The sequence below is a fragment of the Diadema antillarum genome, unplaced genomic scaffold (assembly GCF_040938485.1).
Source record: "Diadema antillarum isolate AM-2024a unplaced genomic scaffold, OU_Dant_1.0 seq00000817_RagTag, whole genome shotgun sequence".
Lineage (NCBI taxonomy): Eukaryota > Metazoa > Echinodermata > Echinoidea > Diadematoida > Diadematidae > Diadema > Diadema antillarum.
The window spans coordinates 585,974-611,176 of NW_027271695.1; the positions used below are offsets into that span (position 1 = coordinate 585,974).

Below are 25,203 nucleotides of genomic sequence, written 5' to 3' on the forward strand. Positions count from 1 at the left end.
TAGGATTTTGGAGGGGCAAGGCCATTTAGAAAAGGGCACTTTTTCCAAGAGGCCAGCCATTAAAGGGCACTTAGGTCAGTCAGAGGGGCACCAAGGCCACATTGGAAAGGGCATGTTGGGTGTTTATACGTGATGTGAATGCCCCATAGGGCTGTATGCTATCGACCGTGCTGCTACACTCCAGCAGCGCACGCACGCATGCATAATATCTCTCCGCAGCAGACGACGTTAGGCAGTAGGCCATAGGCAATACGATGTAAGTTCTGTAATACAGTACATTCTCAACGCATACGCCGTGCTCACTTTGGAGCACTTCCGGCGCCATTTTGCTTTGAGCATGCGGGCATGAATGCAGAGCGAGAGAGATGGCTATGCTCACAGCCGTCCAACAGGCCTGGCATTTTTTAGCATGGCTTGCGACCACTTGCTCTGGCCCGCCGCTGCCTAGCTAGTAACTCTATGGCCGCTGCGCTGCGGAGGCAGTCGGGATGGTAAAAGCTGGTCGGGCGTACATGTACGTACACGTCGTCTCGTATCTCGGAAAGATACTTTGAGTTTGAATCAGATACAGTATATTGGGACACGAGTGAACTGAAGGTATGATATTTGAGATCAGGAAAGTTGTTCAAGCTTATTAAAGTTTATACTTTGAGAAAGGGCATATTATACGTCATAAATAATAACTTTCATTCTAAAAGGGCACCATGGCCACAAGAAAAAGGGCACATTTTTTTTGGCCGTAACTTTGATCAAGGAAAAAAAGGCATTGCGGCCAACGAGAGGTGGCCGTCGGTTAATTTGAGGCCTGCATTGGCAACTGACTGACAAATTGCCCTACATCGACGTAAATCAACGGAAGAATTTCATTGTTAACACTTATTGCTAAAAATTAGCCACCGTGATAGTGGTGTGTAACTGTACAAGTTAAGAAAATGGTATGATGCTCACACAACTCTATAACCAGGGATATGACGGTAACCTGGGTTACAGCATGCAGAATCATTTGCCGCAACAGATTCAACTCATGTGATCGCATACACATGTCAAACACATCCTGGCAGACGATTTTTTCAGATGGAACTGATGAAAGGTTTGCAAACTTTCAAATTATTGAAGAGGGACAAAGTTATTGGCACACAAGATACATGTTCCATGTACTAGAACAATCAGCCTGTATGGGAATATGACCCCCTTTAGGTTGATACAAGTGTACTACAAATTATTACATATAGCACAAAACTACATACCTATACTCAAATTTGGTTTATTGTAATCTGATGTTCAATTTTGAAAGTGCAATAGACTTGTTTTGGTAGAGAGCTTCACAGGGTAGAAACTTTTGCCTCTTTTGGAATTTGATAGGGCAACTACTAATCAAGAAAGTGGTTTTAATCTATCATTTCTCTAAAATAGAAATATTTCAAGAATTGTAGAATTCAGGTGAGGTTTTTTTTTTGTGGTTGATGATCTCATACTTTACATGAAAGCTTATTAAGAAAGAAGTCCCACGACTATGTGTTGGATCTGTGACACTCTGCTGTATCATTCCTGTATGACATAGCTGTGAAGTGTGCACAGGAAAAGAACTTCCAAGTCCATGGACAGAATTAACTATCAGCTGCATCACCTGCCCAAGACAGTTAACTTTCTCCTTCAATTTCCAAATGCTTGACTGAAGTACGATGAAGAAGTGAAACACAGAGCGATGGATCAGAATCACCATTAAAACTATGAAATTTTGGCTCACAGAATTTATCACTTTCAGTGACAAATGAAAACAGGTGTAAACGGCCACAAGTCGGTTGTTGGAGCATCGGTCTTTGGACAGATTTCTTGATCAAGAGTGGTTTGATCGCTTTATAATAACATGGCACCCCCACCATCAATCTCTGATCACCCTCATTTTGATGCACTTGATTTTGAAGTCTGCTAATTAGCACATCACATGTTTTCCATCCTCTTCAAATATGGGAGAGATGTTGTCGGTGCCCCGACTCTCGCCGCGTAATTTGCTCAAGGTTAGGTTCAGTCGTGCGTGCATGCTTGCTTGCAAGAGAAGGAGAGGAAGGGGGCGAAGTGGTGCACATACAGGCAGGGGTGAGAACTGGCTTGGCTGCACGAGGGCAGGGGGAGGGGGGATAGGACCAAGTCGGGGGACAAGCCCAGCGATCTTCTCCGGCCGCCCATTTGCGGGCTAAGTAGTTTCGACAGCCTACAAACGAGGCCAAAGTGCTTGTATCCCCCAGACTTCAATTTGTGGGCTGTGAAGATGGGCCCGGGAGCTGTTCGCCGGAGAAACGACAGGCGTGTTCGCACTGGGCTCCCGCGAGTGCTTATGAAAGCACCGCACCATCGGTATGATCACGTCTAGTAATGTTTCTGTTGTATAGCACAGGCTGTATGTTCATGGTGCTAAACATAACTCAGGGTAATTATTTTATCTCCTTGTTATATCACCTGTAGCAAAAGAGTTGTGAGAACTTAAGTCTTGAAAGATGTTCTCCGTTCCAAAGATGGACCGCGGTTGAGATTATTTTCAGACAGCCTGTATTTTTGGTAGACTACTGAAGACAAAAGTGAGGTCTTAGCAACTGAAAATGTCTCTAAAATCACTAAATGTGGTGACCAGCACCCTCAAAATTGTCATACTAATTTTTCGTTTTGCACATGCTGAATTTCTAGAAGTTTTTTCTTTACAATCTTGGATGGAGGAAAAAGCATTTTGTCTTGTCGTGGAGGCGGAGTGAAATGTTATCCTCCATTAAGTTCAAATTATGTGGTACAGAGTACATGTACATTTTGTCGGAAGATTAATGTGTCATTCACCAAAAAAAAAAAGAAGAAGAAAAAGAATAAAGATAAGCATGGCATCATAGACGGCACAGCCACTTGACTGAGGTGTCCCATTGTAGATCAAATGACCCACGATGAGAGTCCGGCAAGACTTTATCCGTTATGCCTCATGTACTGTGCCTTGACTTTAAATTGTGGTGGTTTTTTTTCTGTTCTGTGATTTCATTTGTCATCACCACAGTACCTGAGTAAACTTTGGCAGATCAGCCAATTATCTCTTCTGCAGCAGTTTGAATATGCACTTCTATGAATTGTCTTGGTTGTGCTCACTCACATACGTAGATGGAATCTGTACTTAACTTTGACAAAGGCAAAGTATCAAAGATGAAACAGGCTGTCTCATTTGCTGTAAACGTCCATATTTTTCGTGCAAATAGTTATTCCTGCTGAGCAGATCAAAAACATATTCTCGGGTTTTAGAATTTGCGCTAGCCAAAAGTAGCACGCAATCTGTGAAAATTAATGTGCCGCAAAAATTTCACATTTACAGTAGATCAAGTTTTGAGCATCTTACGCCGTGGCGGAGAGAGAGAGGGCAGTGTGAACGCTCAGTTGTTTTTCCCATGGTTCCACGCCAAGTCTGTGACAAGTGTCAAAGGATTTGTCATACTTACGAGAGAGTTCCTCTCGACTCCACCCAGTGGACGTTGCGCCCGCTTCTCTTCCCATTTCGCTCTCTCACCCTCTCGATTCCCCCTACCCCCCTCTCCGTCTTTCTCCTCCTGCATTTTTCTCTCATTTTGTGCGGAGTGTTCGTCGCCGGAACAGAGCGGAAAATGGAGAGTGACAGAACTGGTGGGCCGAGATGACATTCGTTTTACACGTGTAAAGTTTGCTTTGAGGATTATTGGAACAGGAAGTGGCATATTTGCTCGCCGAAATTGCATACCCTTCAGCTGTCTCTTTCCTTTAGCCCCCCTCCCCCTCCCCCTCCTTCATCCTATCCTCAATCCTGTCCATTACAAGCCAAACGGCCAGGATGTAGCTGTTGATGATGATTTGAGATGGTGTGCTTGTGGGTGGTGGGGGGGGGGGAATGAAAGGCATACGCACCTCTGCCCAGTGTCCTGCTACGATCATGTCCAAGCACTTTTTTTTTCTTAACAGCCAAAGTTAAAAGATGCCTTTTGGATCATCTGAAGTACTTGGGAGGAGAGGGACGGGTAGCCCTTTTGGACCTCAAGAAGGTACCAATCCAAACATAGTGATTTTATTCGTGATTAGGAAACTTTGGTCATTCCCTGAGTAGTGGGCAGACTGTCCCTCCGGTGAGCTGACTTTATGGCCTAAAGGCAGGGAGTGAGTAGTTATGTTCACATGCGGTGGCCAAACTTGAAGTTTAGGTTGAAAATTTAACTGTCGATGATAAGCTCCACTCGTGAATTCACGAGGCGGGTTCACACACGCACCTAAACTATACAACTTACGAGTGATTCCCGCTTGATGATTATACTGGAAGTGCAGAGTCTTCGCTATGACCTTATGCCCATACAACATAGCGCAGCTGGAGGTTGACCCTGAAGTGAACGAGAATCGAGGTTCACGCTAACTCAGAAGCTCGTTGATTATTGTGTTCACACGGAGCGAAACTACAAAGGACCTCCCGTGGCTCATAGATAGAGCGTAAACCCTAAGATGTCTTGTGGTTCTACTCATCAACTAAACTTGGAAGATTCCACACAGCACTAAACTACAAGCTAATTATTGAGAGTTAAGTTTTAGACCTAAACTGGAAGTTTAGGAACAAGGTGTGAACATAACTATTCTTTCAATGCTGGGGGGGGGGGGGGGGGGAGGAGGGATACTGGGAAAGGGGTATTGGGGATGGGGAGGGAGACAGACATACAGATACGACAGACAGGGGTTGAGAAGTACAGTTATAAAAAGTTTGTTGTGAGTTCTAAATTCCCATGAGCACTGTAGTTTGGGCAGGAAGGTATTGTACTCTGTACCATGTTTAATTCTCCATACTCTACATCATTTTAGGGATCGCATATAAATGTACACAATCTGTCGCTAGCGATTGGGTCCATGTGTTAGGCGTATGGTGTGTGCAGACTAATGAATAAGGTGATATTATCACCTGCGTGCAATGCACAGAATCAAATTTTCACGGTTCATTCTTACACTTCTGGTAATGCGAATTTTCTGTGCAGCAGGCATGGCCAAAGTGCATAAATATGCGGTAATCATATCTAATTTCCCCCCTTTTATCATGAGTAGAATATTCTCACTTCACCATGGAAATGCATTTTCAGAGCATACAGTTGAAATTTCTTTTCCCGACACATAGCAGTTACCCAGAAAACCTATAAAACTATCGCAGTTTTGAAATAAATACCACTCTGTGTTATTCATGTATGATCAAATAGAGCTTGCGCTGTCCACCAGCACAGCATTGTTGACTCATTGTTATGAAAATTGAATAGCACCCCCGCCGTTTGAGTTTTTATAGGTTAAATACTGTGTATGCAATGTACACCGAGAATTTTGAGAGAGGACTTGAGTTTGAGTGAGGACTGTTTTTAGTATGTACATTGTACTGTATTTGTATTGGTATTTATACAATGCATAGGCGTGTCTTCATCAGCCCGAAGTTTCAAAAAAGCGCGCTATTTTGTGGTTATGAATTAAGCCTGATGTCAAAATAGCATGCTATTTGTGTAGTGAAGACGCAAATAGCACACTATTTGATCAGGAAAATTTCCCCAAAAATATTGGGCTAGCTTGTGAACTAGCGCGCTAATTCGTTTGCGTCTCCATCAGCCCGAAAATTTCTCGATCCCCCCATACATTCCGGGGAAGCACTGGCTGGTGCACATCAGCACAGATGTTACAAACTGTTCCCTTCATTTTGCTTCCCGGTGAAGGCCCTGTCTACTTATCACAGATACGGTGTCCCGTAAGGCGTAAACTATAGTTGATACAATTTGCAAAGTTTTGTGCCAACAGAATGGTAGAAAATAGACCTGAAAGCTCATTACATATATTGTGTACACAATCGAGATGGGTGCGATGGAGTCGATCGAGCTCGTTACTATTCTGATACCCACTGTACCTTAAAAACGTGTCCGTACCTCTGTTGTGTATCGTACATACGGTGATACGGGAGATTTGCACAGGGAAATCCACTTTCGAACTATTAAAAGAGTGATGCAAAGTGTGCATTTGTCAAATTTTGGGCTATTTATTTCCCCAAGCACACTGTTTCGAGCTGATGAAGACACACATTTGCAATATCGGGCTACGTATATTCCCAGACTGCAAAATATCCCACTAGTTTGAACTTCGGGCTGATGAAGACACGCCTTATGTCTGTCTCTCTGTCTGTCTGTCTGTCTGTCAGTTTGTCTGTCTCTTTCTGTCAATCTACAGTCTGTATCTCCCTATCTTGTCATGGATATGTAAGAAGTAGACTATATAAAGTATGCGTGTACATGCATGAGAGACACATTTTCTAGTTTTGAAAGAGCAATCTCCATAAGGGTTGATAAAATGACATTATCCATCTTCCTAGTCCCCAAGTCATAATTCATGGCATATAGATATGATATATTTGTTTCTGACACTCTTCAATTGTATTAAGGATTATGATACTTTGTGACATGACAGTTTGGCAGAGAACAATGTAAATCAATGGTACATGTAATAAGAGATGACTCTGTGTGCATGGATGCTGCATTCCAAATATATCTCCACCCTTTCTCCTGTGTTTTTAATTTTTTTCATTTTTTAAGGGGGTAAAATGAAACCGCAACACACAACAGCTGGGGCCGTCCAACCCGAGTGCCCAGATTGAGAGGTGCCAGAGTGCAAAGTGAAGGATTAGGGGAAAGTTTTCATGCCCAAAGTGCCTAAAATATTTAGAACAGCACGATAGAAGTACAGGGAATGAAATAGTCGATCATTTGTTCTGTGTGTGGATTTCACATTCTGCAGATGTCCCACAGAATTAGAGAGCAAATATCGATTGTGATGGAACAGGTTTTGTTGGTATTAATGTGGCTCGAAGATATGCTTGATATGCCTCGAAAGTAGATTAAAGCAGGAAACCTCGTGTGATATTTCTATGGTTTATGGCAGCACACATCTAGTTTGCCAGATGATAGGGCTGTTTATCCCATAGTGTTATATTGTATGAGTTATGATCTTTCCATTTCATTGAAAATCTATGCACCTTTCACCTACAAATTCAATTCATTAAGAATAGTAATTCTGTTGAAGTATTTAAGAATAATCTCAAGAAGTATTTGTCGTATTTGGCTTAAAGTGAGTATCATTATTTCATATAAGTATCTCCTGTACTGTTTCACTGTGTTGTTTTCTTTCTCTTATGTACCTGGTTGTAATGTACAGTGTGGATGAATGTCCCCTGAAAATTACTGTTCTGTTGCAATTCACAAACAGTTAACCCATTGAGGACAAGTCCCGAGTACATGTACAATACTCGCGTACTAGTGTCTATGGGAAATGCGTGTTGTAGCAAAATCTGCCCATCCTCAACGGGTTAATACTGTAGAAGAAAGTGTCTATCAAAATTAGGGATTCCTGCAAACATGCAGGCAGCTTTTCATCTTTAATAAACAAAAATAAACCAATTTGTAAATCTTTGGTGTGTCTTTCGTACTGACTGTGCACTATTGTATGAGAGTGGCACTGTGTACCTATGACTGTATAAAACTCATTGATGATGACAGTGCCCACAAACTATGGTGTACTGAGAATTTATTTCCTGGGGGGCATTTCATGAAGCATTTTTGTCCGACAACTTGTCAGACAAATTTGCTCTCAGCCAATCAGACACAAGGATTTCAGTAGCTTTTAACATTTTGTCAGACGAAATATCTGACAAAACGCTTCATGAAATGCCCCCCTGGAGTATGAAGAATCGTTGGGTTACTTGCCAAAATTTTAGCACTTTTGGGTGACTTACTTAGTGCATCTCATTTGTGCAACCAACTTCCTTCGCCTTACCCTTGCTCCCAAAAAGAAAGAGAAATGCAGGCAGTTGATAAGGCTTTAATAGTCAGTCCAATTCAGTTCAATTCATTTCTTTTTATTGCTTCTCATATTCCAAAAAGGAAAAAAGTATTAGTAGCAATTTGTTAAGCATACAGTGATAGTAAAACATTTAAAGGAAGGGCTCACCATAGTATGTAAATTGTGATAATACAATTTGGATGAATCAGTGTCATGCAGTAGTATACAATTTCTAGCTAGTGAAAGCCAGACAAACAGGGTGAAACCCATTTGGAAGAACCAATTTTTTATCTGTCTGAGTTGAAATTACTTTTAATTTTCCTTTTCTAATAAAGTTTTGCTCGTGTGAATTTGAATCTCACAGGGGGAGAAGTACCTAGTGCTGAAGAATGAATACTTCTACAAAGAATGGATCGAACCCAAACATGTCATCATCCGCTCGGCCCAGTCCCAGGCGCCCAAGGCCTCCTGGCCACCTCCGGCCGAGCAGCCGAAGGAGAAGGAGCCCGACCCCGTGCCTCCGGCCCGCCGAAAGAAGAAGAGCCATCACGACCAGAACGGGTCGTCGGAAGCAGGCAAGGGCAGCAGCAGTGGGGCAAAGACCAAGGGCGGGGGCAGCCCTCGTCCCACCATCTCTGCCCCCATCTACACGGGCCCCGTGGAGCAGAAGTCGGTCGTCAGTGTGAGTATAGCATCCTGTTTGAGTGATAGTTCACAGAATTGTTCGTCTGTTCTTTTGATGCCTCCAAGAAACTGGGACGTGCTTGCATTCTATTTCCTTTGATAGAACATTTGAGTGGTCGGCGGATATCAAAGTAAAGGGCGGCTCCCTGTGTGACACATTAAACCTACATTCCTTCATTTTCCCCCTCTTCCCTTGATCTCGTGAGATATCACTTTCAATCATTAGTGTTTGATAAAAGAGACTGACTCTCATTGTTTAAACACACTGATAATACTGACAGCAGGACACAAACTGAAACAGGGGAAAAAAAAATCATATGGAAAGCATGATCTGACATTACTGTGTAACAATCACTTCAACTCTTCCATGGTACTGGTAAACATTGTCGTCAGTCCTCATTCTGCTAACAACAAAACAAGCAATGTACAAATTGCTATGGAGAGCATTGTATCAATTCCATCCCTTATGAAATTTAGGTGCAGTGATGCTCTCATTAACTCATGATTAATAAAAAAAAGTATAAAAACATCATGAAAATTATGCTTTTAGTAGATGATGTTTAACTTAAATTTTTCTTCTTCTTTCATGTCAAAAAGAAACTTAAGTATAGATTTTGGATGTGGGTAAATGGAGACTATTAAGGCAAGGACATAATCTACTCTACTAATTTGCATATGTGGTTGCTACTTATATGACTGTTTCATGATAACTTGTCAAACTTTGCAGCATCTGAACTCTCCCTTTTCGGTTCAGTTATGATAGAACTTCAACCAGTCTGATTGTCAGATATTTTTTTTTTTAACTCCTTACGATAGAAGCCATTTGATCGTGGTGTGAAATCGCTCTGTATGGATCTGTCACAGATCACAGTGAGGATAGAACGTAGCAAGGGAGACCCCACATCGAATCTCGCAAAAGCCTTGATTGGCGCAGCAGTGTGGGGCGTTCTCACCCGCCGACTGACAGTCGGCTGTCAGTCGCGAGGGGACTGTCAATGATTAACGATCCCAGCGTAGAATAAAACGGGGGAGAACAATGTGCATTCATGGGAGCATCCAACCAAAGCAGGACACACAAGAAAATGATCAGCGAATGACAAACAACTTGTCATCATTACGTCACTGAAGGTGATCGTAAATGGTGTTTGTCTCACCCATGTTCTGTGAATTCTTTCATCGCATTTCTTTTTTTTTTAATTTGCGCATGTGTTTTTGTGTGTGTTTGTTTGCTGCCCTCAGGATCAATCATGACCAAACCCACTTTATTTCATCCTCAACAAAAGAGAAAACCCCGACAATAAGCCCTGAATGTTTCAGTCAGAGGCACTAATCCTAAGGTACTTCTCTGATGTAATCTGGGATGAACAAACATTAATTCATTCAACTCATGTTAATTCACGTCGAGAAACACATTTACGCTATGTACGGAGTAGGTTGAGTAGTCCTCGAACACAACCACCCTGTGAATCAGTGTAATAGAGCTGGCTAGTAGATGGCAAGTTAAAAGATAGGCACATAGAAAGGCTGGTTAGATAGATAGATAGATGGTTAGATGGATAGAGTTAGATGAAACGCAGATGCACTTGTATAGTGCTTGTGAAACCCATTTTTAGAGTTCAAGTTTCATTATTTCCTGACATCCTGAACTTTGTCTGAGATGTTTTTGTTTTATCTTCTGATATCACTTCTGATATGTGGACATTATAAGAAAAGCTTGTTCCATCTAATAATATACATTTAAACAACTATGATAATAAGTAATAGATAAATATCTACATCGATAAGAATCTGCATATATCTGTGTCTTTATCTACCTGATATGATGATATGATATACAAGCATATATGTGACCCTGCATCACAAAACAAACAGAAAGTCACCAGACAGGAAATTTAAGTTAAGAGCATATTCTGAAAGAGCAGACTTTAAGCTTTAAAATGATGTATAACTCAAATCAAATGGACTCTCCTAACCTATCTAGATATTGGAAAGAAAGCACACACTCAGGAAAAGTGTGAACTGAGAAAAGAGGCTCTGAAGTACAGTGTCTATTCAAGTGCTTAATCTTTACCAAGCCATGCTGGCTGTGCAATGAATGGGACAAAAAACAGGATGTAAACAACCGGAGTAACAACAATGAAGGAATTATCAGATTGAACTGAAATTGAGCGTGCCTTATTAATACATTCTGTCCAGTATTAATGCCAACTTTCAAAGCAGTAGCATCATCCTTTCAAAAGTTATTAGAGTTGAAAGTGAAGAGTGTGTACAAGGTTTTGAAGAAATGAAAAGTGGACTCTAAAGACACACCTAATCACACTGTTCTACCAAAAACTATTCAAAATAAACTGCTAAAAAACACTTTTTCCTGCCCATTTTATGATCCCAAATTTTAGCGTAATGTAGAAGAAGCCTTGGTCTTTCAGAAAATATGAAAAAGTCAAGATCGGCTAGGTTGACCCATTTCACCTTTTTTCAGTCCTCGCACAAAATCAGTGTGTGTGACTTTTTGTTCGTTTTGTGATGCGCGGTCACATATATAGATATGCTGTATATAGGGCTCAACACTAACTTTTATGTCTGATGGTCCATTTGGGCCACTAAAATCTTTAAATCTGAAATTTTGGTGGCCCGAAAAAGATATTTGGTCACCCAAAATAAAGGCAAAAGTAACAATTCATTTTGAATCTGATAGCTGCCCAATTGTTCCACCAAAACATAAATTTTGTGGCCTGACGCTAATCTTTAGTGGCCCTGGGCCACCAGGCCACCGCTAATGTCGAGCCCTGTATACACTGTATACATATATACGTATACAGCTGTATGTATACGTGTATACGTGTACATATATCATACACATAAGCTGACCAACACAAAGATAGATGAGTATGTACATAGATTGGCAGAGATAGGAATATGGTGTATTTGGAGTGCAGGCATTAAGTCTTCTAAAGCTTATTTCATAGCTCATTAATTGAGACTCTGCTTGGTCGATGTGGCCAAATAGAGCGAAACCAAGCGGTTCCCTCTCTTTCTCTTTCCACTGCCCATTATAGTTCAGAGAGGGGCGTTTCGAAAGTCATCAGCAGAGGGATCGGAAATACTGCCTTAAATACCTGCCTAATCACCCATTCCTTCCTCTCTCCATTATTGACTCCTCGATTTCCTTGCCGTTAAATGGGCAGAAATATTGCTGCCAGTTAATGTCCTCTCTTGTTTTGTGTTTGTTTTTGTCTTTTGTTTGTTTGTTGTTTTTGTTGTTGTCTTTTTTTTTGGGGGGGGGGAGGGGGGCCTCCTCTCAAATCTTTTGACCTCTATGTGATGAAAAAGTTTGTATCCCATATTTGGGCCATTTTACATTGTACCTCATGTTTTCTCTTTGTGGCCAAAACAGAATACATAAATTACAGATTTTTATTGTTGTTGTTGTTGTTGTTGGTTTTTGTTTTATGGTCTGACCTTAAGTTGTGTAAACAAGTAACTCATCAAAAATTGACACCATACACATTTCCGTTGTTGTATCGTTTATGTATGGATTGGGGACTTGTTAAACATCGCATGTTATGTAGCCACTGCTTGGGGAATTTTCGGGGGCTGTTGGGCGGGGCCTAGAAGAAGGCATACATGTAGTGACACTGTCATGTGGTATGTGCATGAATAAACGATGTAGGGCAAAGAAAGGATTAAGTTATTTGTTTAATACAATTGTAGGTACATAGCCGACATTGTAGTTTGATGCAGTCTGATGTACTAGTACAATGTACTTCCTGATCCGTTCAAAATCACAACCTTTTTGTTTAAGGGCAGAAATCAAGAGTACCATCACATGGAGGAAAAAAAAAGCCAAGAAATTATAAAAAAAAAATAAAAATATGCTTTTAAAATATCGATATCTCTCAAAAACAACATCTTTCAGCAGTCAAAAAGTTCTCTTGGATTCTTTAACCACTGTAGCATGTGTGGCAGTGACTGTTTGGAGTTACGAAAGGTTCATTTGCTGATGAATATTGGTGAGAGTCAACATTGTGGTGCGGCTTTCCTTGAAAAAGAAAAAGAAAAACAGAACAAAGTGGAAATCATTCACTATTTGTTTTAAGTTTTCTTGCCCACCATGATATTTTCTAGCCTCATAGTGGGCAAATGGGGATAAAGTACCTTGGGTTTTTAGTAAAAAAGAAATACAAATGTATGTGTAGTATGTGAAAAGTTCAATGTAAAAACGGATCAATACCATTTACAGAGTTTTTTTTCTTTTTTTTTTAGGTCAGGTCATCATCAAATAGAGAAAAAAAATCAAATCTTTTCAATGATACTGCACTAGTTACATTACTACATGTAGATATGTTTTTGAAGATATTATAAAATTATCACACATATCTTGATTATTATTTTTGTTTTTCAGCAGCTTCAATCTCAAATATCGCAAGTTAGAATTGTCTTTTCCAGTTAAACTCTTCATATGTTGATGAGGGTTTTATGATTATAGAGTCTATTTACATGTACCTGTATCCATCTCACCAAAGGACCATTGTTTTGTCTCCTCTGTACATCACTCATCTTTTTCCCCCCATCTTCCCATCTCAGACCGTGGCTGGTGAGAAGGTGATCGAGGAGCTGAGCCAGATCGAGGGGGTCAAGGACGCCAAGGAGATCTTCGAGCAGGAGTCCCGTCTCCAGGCACCGAGTCCCATGGTCAAGCCACAGGCCTCCTCCCCATCCACCTCCTCCTCCTCCTCCCCACCCCAGGCCTCCACACCCCCATCCACCTCCGACTCCGCCCTGACTCCGACTCCATCGGAGGGCCTGGCATCCGTCGTGGCCCCTGCTGCTGCTGTAGCTGCTACTGCCACTGTCCAGATACAGGTAGAGCTTAGGGGTATCAGTCTACTTGATATCGCAGTTTATCTGACCCAAACATGTTCAGGAGAGAAAGTTAGAGGGGTGGGATATCATTTTGAAGATTTAACCCTTTGCTATGACCTGACAGTTGTGAAGCTAATGTGAAGGCTTTACCACTGAGTGTAGTGCCATACCTCCTTGGGACCTGTCTTTGTGAATGTCAGTTTTCAAATAGAATGAAACTCCATGAAATTCATGGCAAAACAGTTACTTTGTTTAATATAAGGAGGGTTTGCTACATATCAGTGTTCTTTACAGTAAGAGTCCAGTGTCGTGTATTCCTTTGCTGTGAAACTTCTCTTACACTGCAAACTTTGCCCTATATCAAGGGACAGATACATGGACCAGAGCATGCAACTGCGACTTGTTTCGCAAGTGGTTGAATTTGTGGTTCCGCAGTTAGGTGGACACGACATGGATAAAAGAAATGTGCCTCTTTATCTTACTCTTTAAGTTAGGTATCAGCTTATACCATGGATGTCCACCAAACGTTGAAATTCACTTAAATGCAAATTACAGTGGATTCCTTTGAAAACTCTTCCTCAAAGTTTTGCTAAGGGGTGAAAGATGAATACAATTAAATACTCCAGAAGTCATGTGACATTTTGTCAATTACAAAAGGGTGAAAGGACCTGCGGAGTTACTCTGGACAAATATAACGTTACTAACCATGCTTTTGGGGGTCTTACTCTAGCTAATTATTGGTCGAACTGCTAAGAATATTTGCATGAACATTTGTCATGATGCAATAATTGAAATTAATGCAACACTTTGTTTGAAGCAAGACATTGATTTTTTTGTCATGTCCTTTTTTCGTAACGTTACTAACCGGCCCTTTTTGTTGCCATAGCAATTCTAATATTTATTGGATTGTATTCATTCTTTTCTATATCATAAACCTGGGAAGGATGAACATGTTTTTAACATGATTTTGACTTGAAATGAAAAATTGGTGATTTAGTAGTAAAAATGAATATATAAATTTTCTTAAATGTAATGTTACTAACTGCGGAATTGCCCAGATGCAACAGAATCATTATCACTTTTCAAGCTAAAAGTTAATTTAGGACAGGTTTCATCTCCACAAAGTTGAAAGTAAGTGATAATGTACTCTTTGTTTTGCGAAGGGTTTATGTTTTTGAAAGATATATTTTACAACTGTCACTCGTGTTTTTATCATCTAACCAGGATATGTGCATGGACTAATATCTCAACTGTTACTCTACATGCTAAATGTCGGTCAGTTGGGACACGGTTAGAGATTAGTGGTCACGCATCTAGTTGTACAGATAGACGGAGCATTTGTGCTTTCCTGGTGCTTAAAACTCATGTATGTTCTTATAAAGATTCTCAATAAACAAAAGTATTTGTCCTTTTTTATGTATTGCTTTAGATAACCGATGAGGATGCGAAAGAAACGGAGCCCAAAGAGGAGGAGGCTGCCACGGCAATGGAAGGCGTGCAGGAGGGCGGAGAGAAGGCGGAGCCCGAGAAGGCGGAGCCCGAGCAGGGGGCGGAGGCTGCGACCCACAGCAGACCCGTCTCCACCGTCACATTAGTAGAGGTATGAGAGTGTGAATGCAGTTGAGAAACCTGGTGTGGTGACCGGGCCAAGTTAGCATTGGCACGTATCAGAACGTAAGCACGTTCACACTTGTGCACTGCAGTTGAAGACTGATGCCTCTTTTTTTTTTTTTTTTTTTGCCTTCTATATTTACGGGTTGCTTGCATTCAGGCCAGCATGAGTTCTAACGCAATTTAGTCTACTATATTTGTCTCATTTTCCTCTCTTGCTCTGTTCATTTGTGCCCAAGAGATCTGGCAAATGCCAGTACCAGTGATCCAATATAAGTCTCAGGAAGAACACTTTGTCAACTTGGACAGCGGGAAAGTTGATTATTACAAGCTTCTTCATCACAATTTTGAGTGAAATTTTCACAGAATGGAAAGAAAAATAGGACCTTTTTGAAGAGATAGGCAGCTGCTGAATATTGTGGTTAGTTCTTTGTTTACACTTGGCAATGCATTTCATCAGAGGGTTAGACGCTGTCCTGCTAATATCACCATCCTGGTTACAAATGTTAGCTTTGACGGAACTCGATAACAGAATCATTTAAAAGAATAAAGAATACATTTTTTCTTGCTCTGAATTTGAGCAAAGAACACTTTGTTTTCAGTCCAGTATACATTGTTATTTAGTGACAGGATCTTGCACAGAGTGCCACCTGGGCTTCCAAATGTAAAACTGAGTGATTAGTTGCTATCAACATTCTGATAAAATCCTTAAAGTTCTGAATTCTGATCGGTTGACCCCTTATTCTTTATGCCTGCTATTGCTCAGGGTCTACAGAAGTTAATAGTGTTATATCAAGACACCTACATAAATTGGGTTTGCAACATGGCCAGTATTTGATCTTGGTCATATCATGATTTGAAATGGATTCAGCATGCTAGTCTTGCATCAAGTCACCAAAAAGGATAGAAAATTGAAGTTTGAAGGAATGAAGGAGCTGGAATGTCTTGAGACAGACCATGGTGGCAGTATAAACTAAAAAGTAGCCACATGATCCTGTCAATTTAACTCAAATGACCCCCCCCCCCCCAAAAAAAAAGAAAAAAAAAAAAGACCACCCCCCCAAAAAAAAAAAATGTCTCAGAAAGTGAAAAAGAAAAAAATTGGGAATGATAGTCTTAATCTTACTTCTTGCACCTCTATGCACCTGACAAACTAACAACATTCACTACCAATCTGCGTCGCCATCCGGCAGGTAAGGCACTCGCCGGTATGAAATCTCTCATGCCGCGGCGCTATCTTGCATGTCTTGCATGTCATGATCTGCATGTTGATTTTTATTACTGCCTGACAGGGAGTACAGGTTCGGTGCATCATCAACCTGGGGGGAAAGTGTTAGCTCTAGCAGAGTTTAACACAGTCATCATCCTCTCGGGTGATTGATGACGTGATGTGCTCTGTATACGACACCATGCATGCTTTGCATATGCGTCCATATCATTTTGAGAATTTCCTATGACATATGTATATATTGCACGACAAATACGAATGTGGATGAGGGTTGATATCGTTTACATTATCCAGTACTGCTCTTTTCAGATGTAAAGTCAGTTTAACAATAGTACTTAGCAAGGCATTTGGTGTGTGTTCAATGTTTAATAACACTGATTATCTTAAACAGGATGGGATGTAGAATTGATGGCTTTTCAATAAATCAGATGAAAACAGTAAAATTTGCAATTACGTTTGAGTGTATTTATATATCTATCTAACAACGATAAACAGAAGAAAATCTGAACAGAAATGAATATAATTTATTGATGAAAAAATGAGCAAAGAAAATAGTATTCTTTGCTCATTTTCCGCTAATATATCTAACTATCCGAATATATATAAAGAGATTGATGTAGATATTTAGTATTTATAAATGGATCTAATATATAGATTCAAATATGTACTTATTGCATAACAGTCTCATGTTTCTGGCCTCAAACACATGATTGTTGAAACTTAGCAAAGTATTTCAAAAATCCATAGCTGATGATATTGACCTATTTCTGTCATTGCTATGCAAATTATGCCAAATATTGTGGATTTTTTTTTTGTCACACTAGAAAGGATATAAAGATCTTATTGGTTTTTAAAGACATTTGGTAATGCAATTGAAATTTTGATATTTATTTTGCACATCTCACCTTATACTCCTGAATCTACCAACAAATGTAATCCAGCTTATTTGTATAAACCAAGCCTATGCTGTAACATTCACTTAGCCCTATACATTCGCCTTTAATACACATATTCTATTCTATGCATGAAAAATCTGTCATAACTGTATGCAGTGTTAGACTTGGAAATTTGCCACTCCAGAAGTCACAGGATAGAACCCTTTTCAACAGTTTTATTTTTCACATGAATTATAATTTTTTTTTTCATATGACAAAGGGGAAGGTGTAAAAGATACTCTTGATGATTCCTTACATTTAAGATGGTGCTTTCTGCACATCAGTGCTTACTTTTGATTTATAGTCAATTTGATTCTGAAATTCATTTTAGAAAGATCGTCATTTCGGATATGAAGCAAGTGTAGCCTTGATCACAGCTTTCAAAAATTATCATCAAAGTTGACACGGGGGTCAAATGACAGTTTTTGCAGTGGCATGTTTCTCAGTGAAGTGGGGAAAAAAATACTCAATTGTTGATTCAATGTAATTTGCTGTGTCTTCTCTCCTAACTTTTGCTAATTTTTATCTTTCCCTACCATGCAACCCTAACCCCCTTCTGTCTCTCTCCTCGCTTATGCGGTGCTTTGCTGTTTGTTCCCAACCCGTCCTTCCCCTCAAAAACCCTTCCTGCGGGGCCGCTTGGTTGCCATAGAAACTGGACGAGTCGCCCAGTGTTAAAATGGCGGCGAAAATGTTTGAGAGCCAGGCTGAAAAAGAGGCGGCTTCTATGACCCCAAAGCTGGGCGTGAAGGTGAGATAAAACGTGCTGGGGCTGAACAATATCTATTCCGTATCACGGGCCAAACGATGTCTTTTGATTGGCATGTGGTCGTCATGTGACGTGATGGTGGGCCGTGGTTTATTATTCAGTGCATGGGCTTGGTGATGGGTATTCTGCAGAGCAACTTGTTATAATTATGTTCATTGATTGTGCAAGAATTGTTGTATTCCATGCATGTATCTCATGCCAGATTGTACAGTTTTTGTATATTCCATTGTCTTGCTTTCCTAATGATTGGTGTCATTTTGTATAAATACATGTACATGTGTGTGTTTGTGTTATTTATGAATAAATGTACATGTATGTATATATTATGTAAATCTATATACATGTATATATATGTGTGTGTGTGTGTGTGTGTGTGTGTGTGTGTGTGTGTGTGTGTGTGTGTGTAGGTGCAGTATTCAATTTGAATAGCTTGACTGATATTCTAATGAGAGATAGAAAAAAAAAAATGGATACGATCCAGGAAGTCATACTAAATGGCTCACTATCTTTCTTTTTTTAAGAGAAAAAGAGACATACTTGTAGGATCATATGAAACTACTGGATGCTTTCGTTCACCTGTGACAGAAATTTGGTGACAGAAAAGAAAACCATCATGAAAGAGTAGATATGAATGTGTGTGTGTATGTGTGTGTGTATGTGTGTGAGAGAGATAGAGAGATAAAGGAAAAAAAAAAGTTACAGCCAAATAGTGATTGTGTGGTGAAATTGTAGAAGACTTTCACACCTAAAAATTGCATCATCAGTATCAGCTACGATAGTGGTGAGCTTGAAACGAATAGGATATCTTTGTCTTCACCTCCCCGCATCATCAGTTTATTGTATTTGTTGATGTTTTTTTTAGGTCAAGTAAAAAAGAAAGAGAAAGAGAGAGAGAGAGAAAAAAAAAATGAGAGCACCAGAGTGTGATCTCTTCCAAATGCATCCTAAATGGTGGCATGCTATACATGGCTCTCCTGGGATAGGTTGGCAGATATCAGATGGGTTGAGAAGATAATGACCATGCAAACCAGATTCAGATTTTCCTCATAATTTTTTTTTTTTTTTTTTTTTTTTTTTTGCTTGTTTAATTTTCAGATGCCTGCCCATTTACATGGTTATTCTCTGATGTTTTGTCCTTGTTTTAGAGTAAAGACAGTCAATCCCTAGGGTCTCTGAACCTGGATTCATGAAAAAAAAAGACACACGCACACACACACACACCACCACCACCACCACTATCAACAACAACATCATCAACAACAACAACAACAACAACGACGACAACAACAACAACAACAACAACAACAACAACAACAACAACCGCAACAACAACAACAACAACAACAACGGCAACAGCAGCAGCAGCAGCAGCAGCAACAGCAACAACAACGCAATACAAATTTAGGGAGATCTGTGCTATGAAATAAACATTTTGATAACAACAACAGCAACAACAACACAATACCAATTTAGGGAGATTTGTGCTATGAAACAAACATTTTGACAACAACAGCAGCAACAACACAATACCAATTTAGGGAGATTTGTGCTATGAAACAAACATTTTGACGACAACAACAACAATAGCAACAACAACATAATACAAATTTAGGGAGATCTGAGTTATGAAACAAACATTTTGACAACAACAACAGCAACAACAACAGCAACAACAACACAATACCAATTTAGGGAGATCTGTGCTATGAAACAAACACTTTGCAAGGATACCAGACTTATACTGGGCCTCGTTTTGGACCAATATTTTGTTTCCTTCTTCTTCTTTCATGTTATTTAAAGACATGAAAGTATTTGGGATTGCTGCCAGAGAAGATGATATACAAGTGTTGCAAAGAGGATTGCTTGTGAAATGAAAGAATGTGAGATATTGAAAATGTTGATGCACATACATGCAATGATTATCGCAGAATTAGACTACTGTACGGCTTCCAGGCCTTTCCATATTTTTTTTTTTCCATAAGAGTTATTGAAAATTAACCCATTGAGGACGGTTTGATTTTGCTACAACACGCATTTCCCATAGACACTTGCCCGAGTATACCCGGGACTTGTCCTCAATGGGTTAACATTATAAAAGATCAAGATGAAGTCTCAAATGGCACATCAACATGCACATTTGTATTGTGAAGGACAATGTACACGTAGGGTACATGTATTTACCATGACAAATTAGGTATGTTTTCCCCATGACAAATAGGGTGTATATATAGACGTCAAAACAACTGTCACACATTTTTACATAAGCGTCCTGCACGTGACTGTAAGAAAAGTTTTTGCATGGCTTCAAATCTCACTCAGAGATTTTTCTTCAATAATGGAAGAGTTGAACTGTTGGAGTGATGTTGCTATGCCAGGCATGCATTTGTTGAGTTGATCCCCAAACTGCCACAGAGACAGTGTGTATATAGAATCCGGGTGTAGTTATTTTTCAGTGTTGGATGCGCAGCAAAATCTTCAGCAGTCCCAGGAATTTGCACCAGATATCCTTTGACACTTTTTGATTCACTACTTAGCAGATCAGTCGTGGAAATGTGAAAAAAAAAGAGAAAATGTGATTATTTTAGTGGTTCCATGGTTGTCAGGGGGGGGGGGGGGGGGAGAAATGAATAGTCCTTTGTCTTGATTTTGTGCATTGTATGTGCAGGAGATTCAAGGTCTAACGCAATTGTCCATGGTTTTCTGTCAAATCTACTGTCTGTAGATGCTGAATTGAATGCAAAAAAAAAAAAAAAAAAGAAGAGGAAAATGTCGCAGAGAATTTCACTGTGAAGAGAGCACTGATATTTTGCATGTGTGTGTAGGTTTGTAAGTTCTTTGTCTAAATGTGTTGCATGTATGCTTGAGACAAAATTGTTGCAAACATTGTTTGTATTCATTAATGACATGCTGCTTACTTCTGAGAAGTTGTGGTGAAATCAGCAGTAGATAGTAACATACCAGGAGAAATGTTAATGTGAAAAGCCTTCAATTTTCGTCTTGCCCCGTCAGTATGAAGGAATCCGAAAGGTGTAAATCTGTTGGTTTTGCTGAGAGATGTAATTTATTTCTGGTCTTCATACACTGTATGTGAGGAAAATACATGTATGTACAGTGTAGGATATTTGATGCACTATACTCCTTAGTACATGGCTTTACAATACCCACTGCGTGCACTTTGCTTGAAAACACACATGTGAGCAATTTTGTCAAACTGAGTTTACAGTAGGTATTGAAGACATAGTAATTACACATACATGTGTAACTCTAACAGTAATTCACAGTAAACTTGCTAGTCAAATCCAAGGGAACAGGGGGGTGTTTCATAAAGCTGAGCTGTTCGTAAACTTACGAGCGACATGTGATCAGTTGCGATGTGCTATACTTACTAGAATTTCAATAATTCACCACAAGAACTGATCACCAGTCGCTCGTAAGTCGTTCGTAACTTTACGAACAACTTTATGAAACAGGGCCCAGGTGGCATTATGTGGAGCAGGTATATCTTTAATTATCATAAGGGGCTTCTCTTCCAGATCTAATCTTGTAAATGTTTCTTGTACTGTTACTCCCCACAGGCAAGATTACATGCTTGATTAGTATTATTGTTAGAAAGACCAAGCACAAAAAAAGAAAGAAAATAAAAGGAGAAACCAGCCACATCTTGCTGAGTCCCTTGACAAAGTTTCCCTTCAAATATCCAGTATAATGCACTCTTTTTGCATTGTTGATAGAGAGAGAAAAAAAGCAGAAGAAATATGGCACATTGATGATGATCTCTTTCTGTCCTAAGGAGATATATATATTTTTTTAAATATAAATATTTGGATCTTCACATGCTAACCCTTTAAGTCACAAAAATGCAGTACCTTTTTCTATTATAATTGTTAACCATTCTTTCTTTTTTTGGTATTCAATAAGATAATAAATAAAAACATCTCATTCATCTGAGCTCTTTTTGTGGTCGTATAGCATTGTTTTTAAATCACAGAATCTTTGCAGAATGTCAAAAGGCTCTGAATTGCTAAATTTATAATCGATACTTCGATTGACAACTCATAAGTTGATGCAGATTTCATGAATTGAAGGCAGTTTTGTGCAGTCTTTTTCCAATTCAGGATACACAGTAAAATTTGGAGTTGCCAATTTGGTAGGGATGGGGGATAATTTCAGCAACAAAAGTACCTTTAAGAGGACTTGATAGGTGCAGGTGTAAATCTATTTGCCACTGACTCTCAATAGAATATTAAGTAATATCGTTATGAGTGTGCTGTTCGCAAAAATTGAGAGATTGGCATTTAAGAGTCAATGAATTCAGATTTCTTTTTGGAATATGCTCACTTTAGAAAGTGCGTGTTTGACTGTACTGGTGCTGCGTGGGATGCGATTACCACGTGAGGTGTCATGTGGGTTAAAGCTATGAAGGCAAGCGATAACTTTGATTCCATCCGGTGTTTCTATGGAAAGATGAGGGTGAGACCTTGGGCATCTCTTGCATACATCATGCAGTGTGATCACACCGTCAAAACCGTGTTGGAACATGGATGCATTGGTCTTATATCGTCTCCTGCGGGGTTGCCATGGCAACGAGACTGGTTTTGTTGTGTCCTTATCCTTTGAATCCAGCAATCTGTGCCCAGGTGTTGCCAGCGATCCGTGTGTCTTGCCGTTTGTAATCCATCTGAATTTGTGTCAGATTACATCTTTGCGTAATAAAAAACTGTTATTTCTTAGCCAGTTGAAGGGAATGATTTTTGACGGGTTACTGTGAAAACTGCATCATTGTGCAAGTATGATCTTTTTTTCTTTTTTGACATGCATATCTTGAAAGTGTGCAATGCACAAAATCATCCCTGGTGAATTTAATCTTCGCAACATATTGGTCATTTTCCCCTTTTATAAACTTTTTGTTAGTCCCACATATTGCATCTTATGTCTGTAGCAACAAAGCGTGTGACAGGTGGCTTTGTAAGAGGTACAAAAACATGAATGTTAACAATACAGCTTCTTCATTTGTGTAAGCCTGCTCTAACTTTGCTCAGCTGCTTGTGTGGTTTTACCAGGACAACAAGCACAGATGAAATGCCAATTTCATCTGGCTAATTTCAAGTGTGTACACAACACATTTGCAGTGCAGACATCCATTTGAATTTGTGTGGTGGATAAAGGGTGATCAGTCTCAGTAAGGCTTTCTGTGGATTGTAAAAGGATGTGTCTATCATGTTATTGTGAAACATGGTGTTGTATGCATATGGTCTTTAAAAAAAGAGTTGGTTTATGTGTTCTTGCAGTTCGATGAAAATTCATGCAGCTGACAGGACAATCTGGTGCAAATTGTGTTCTTAGGATTCCTGTTTTTTTTTCCCCTGAAAGTGTCAGGGAGATGGTACCATTTGTTCCTCCCCCCCCCCCCCCCCTTCCCCACCCCCACCCCCAAATCACCACCACCCCACTCTCTTCTTTAAAGTGCAAGAGAGCTGTCGAAACTCAATCTCTGACACTCGGGCAACGCTTTGATGTGGGGCGAGACTTCTCCGAATCAAAATTGGTGTTGGAAAAAGTAGACAACTTGCCTTTGCTCTGCCATCTGAACCATCAGGATCAGAAGTTCTCATCCCCCCCCCCCCAAAAAAAAAAAACCAACAACAACAACAACCCATGAACAGCAATGACAGAGTGTAGCAGATCATGATACTTTCATTCAGCCAACACATACAGAGATGAAGTTGCCACTATATTCTCTATTTCCCTGAACTCTAAGCCTCAGAACCCATCAAATGAACAAACAATACAATAGCTTCATACATACACTGCATATATACCACATTGAATAGTGACAGGATGATATATTTTATTTTGAAAGGAGGTATTTATGTACCATCCCAAGATTGTATGGAAGTTCAATCTTAATTTTGCGATAAGGGAATTGTCATACAGATCAATTGTTGGGCTCTGTACATCTTTTTTTTTTTTTTTTTGTAGGTTGTGACAGAAACCATTCTTGGACAATTTATGATTCAAGCATTTATTTTTGTCACACATTTGGCTTATCATGCATTGCGTCCACTGGCTACTACTTCAATTTGTTAGTCATTAATGGAATTCATAATATATTAATTCTGATATGAATATTTTTTTTCTACCAAGTTTATCCACTTTAAAACAAAGTTGAATTTTTAAGATTCTTTTGCAGCTTGTTTTGAAAGAAACTGCAGCAAATTTCCTGTTGAATATGAAATCTTCATATAGATCCTTTTTTTTCCCGTGTGTAATTACACAATTTGTCTTTACAACATTGCATGTTTTGTGATCATGAAGTGAAATCTTCAAGGTTAGATTTAGGAGAAACAACTCTTCAATTATTGCGGGTATATTTTTTTATCTTCGCGACCAAAAATATTTTCCTTCACGTTAAAACTCATTCTCTCGGGTTTAAATGAACTGTTATTTTGTATCATTTTCTTTTGCACATTATTCCATCAAACCTCACCCCATCTTTTTCAGTGAAGATCATTTATTGCCATTGTTATTGTTGTTGGTCTTCTGCTTCCTGTGACTGGCAAAAGATTGGTTGCCCTTGGATTATTAAAATACAATACATCCAGTAAGGATGAACCTTGGCACAAGTATCCAAGAAGCTTAAGTGCCTAAATTAACCAATTCCAATTTATTCAGCCAGAAAAATGGATACCTCCTTACCCACTCACAGGTGAATGCACCCATGAAATATCCTCAGCACCCTTTTATTTCAGACATGCCCCTCTAGTTTGCAGCATGGATGATGGCACAAGATTTTTCTCTTTATCCCCCTTTTTAAAGAAGAACTCCACTTCCGTCGCCATGACAATGTCAGGAGGGAAGAATGGATGTCAAAAGCGAATCGTACGATAGTTTCCTTTTCATCCTCCAACACAAGCTCTCCCATTACAGGCTTTGAAACGATGATTGAATACGGGTTTTATTACTGATATTATCACTAATACTTTCTTTTAGCTGCTACAGAAATTGCTTCTAACATGTGACTTTATGATTTTTTTAACAGACATTATCAAGTTCTTTATAAGTGGATTTTTTTTTTTTAAATCTTGAAATTCACTTCCGTAGAATCCTTTCCAGGAAAAGTATTCTATATCTGTCACCATATATTCTGGTATTATGTTTTATTTCAATACTTTTGTGCATATATTACTTTCAGACTGGTGAATAGTTTCTTTGAGCTTTTCTCAATATGTGATAGATTTCTATGAGCTTTTAAAACAGATTTTTTTTCCCCATTTTGAAGT

The 25,203-nt window shown here is 39.4% G+C and overlaps 1 protein-coding gene across 1 annotated transcript in view; it reads left to right on the forward strand.

The window, feature by feature from the left end:
* LOC139739765 (uncharacterized) overlaps positions 1-25,203 on the forward strand; it is a 119,321-nt gene that overhangs the window by 35,677 nt on the left and 58,441 nt on the right. Inside the window, exons 3-7 of the mRNA XM_071650362.1 lie at positions 8,198-8,515; positions 9,382-9,483; positions 13,102-13,380; positions 14,810-14,980; positions 17,807-17,905. Of these exons, the coding sequence (XP_071506463.1) occupies positions 8,198-8,515; positions 9,382-9,483; positions 13,102-13,380; positions 14,810-14,980; positions 17,807-17,905 (969 nt within the window). The remainder of the gene's footprint in view (positions 1-8,197; positions 8,516-9,381; positions 9,484-13,101; positions 13,381-14,809; positions 14,981-17,806; positions 17,906-25,203) is intronic.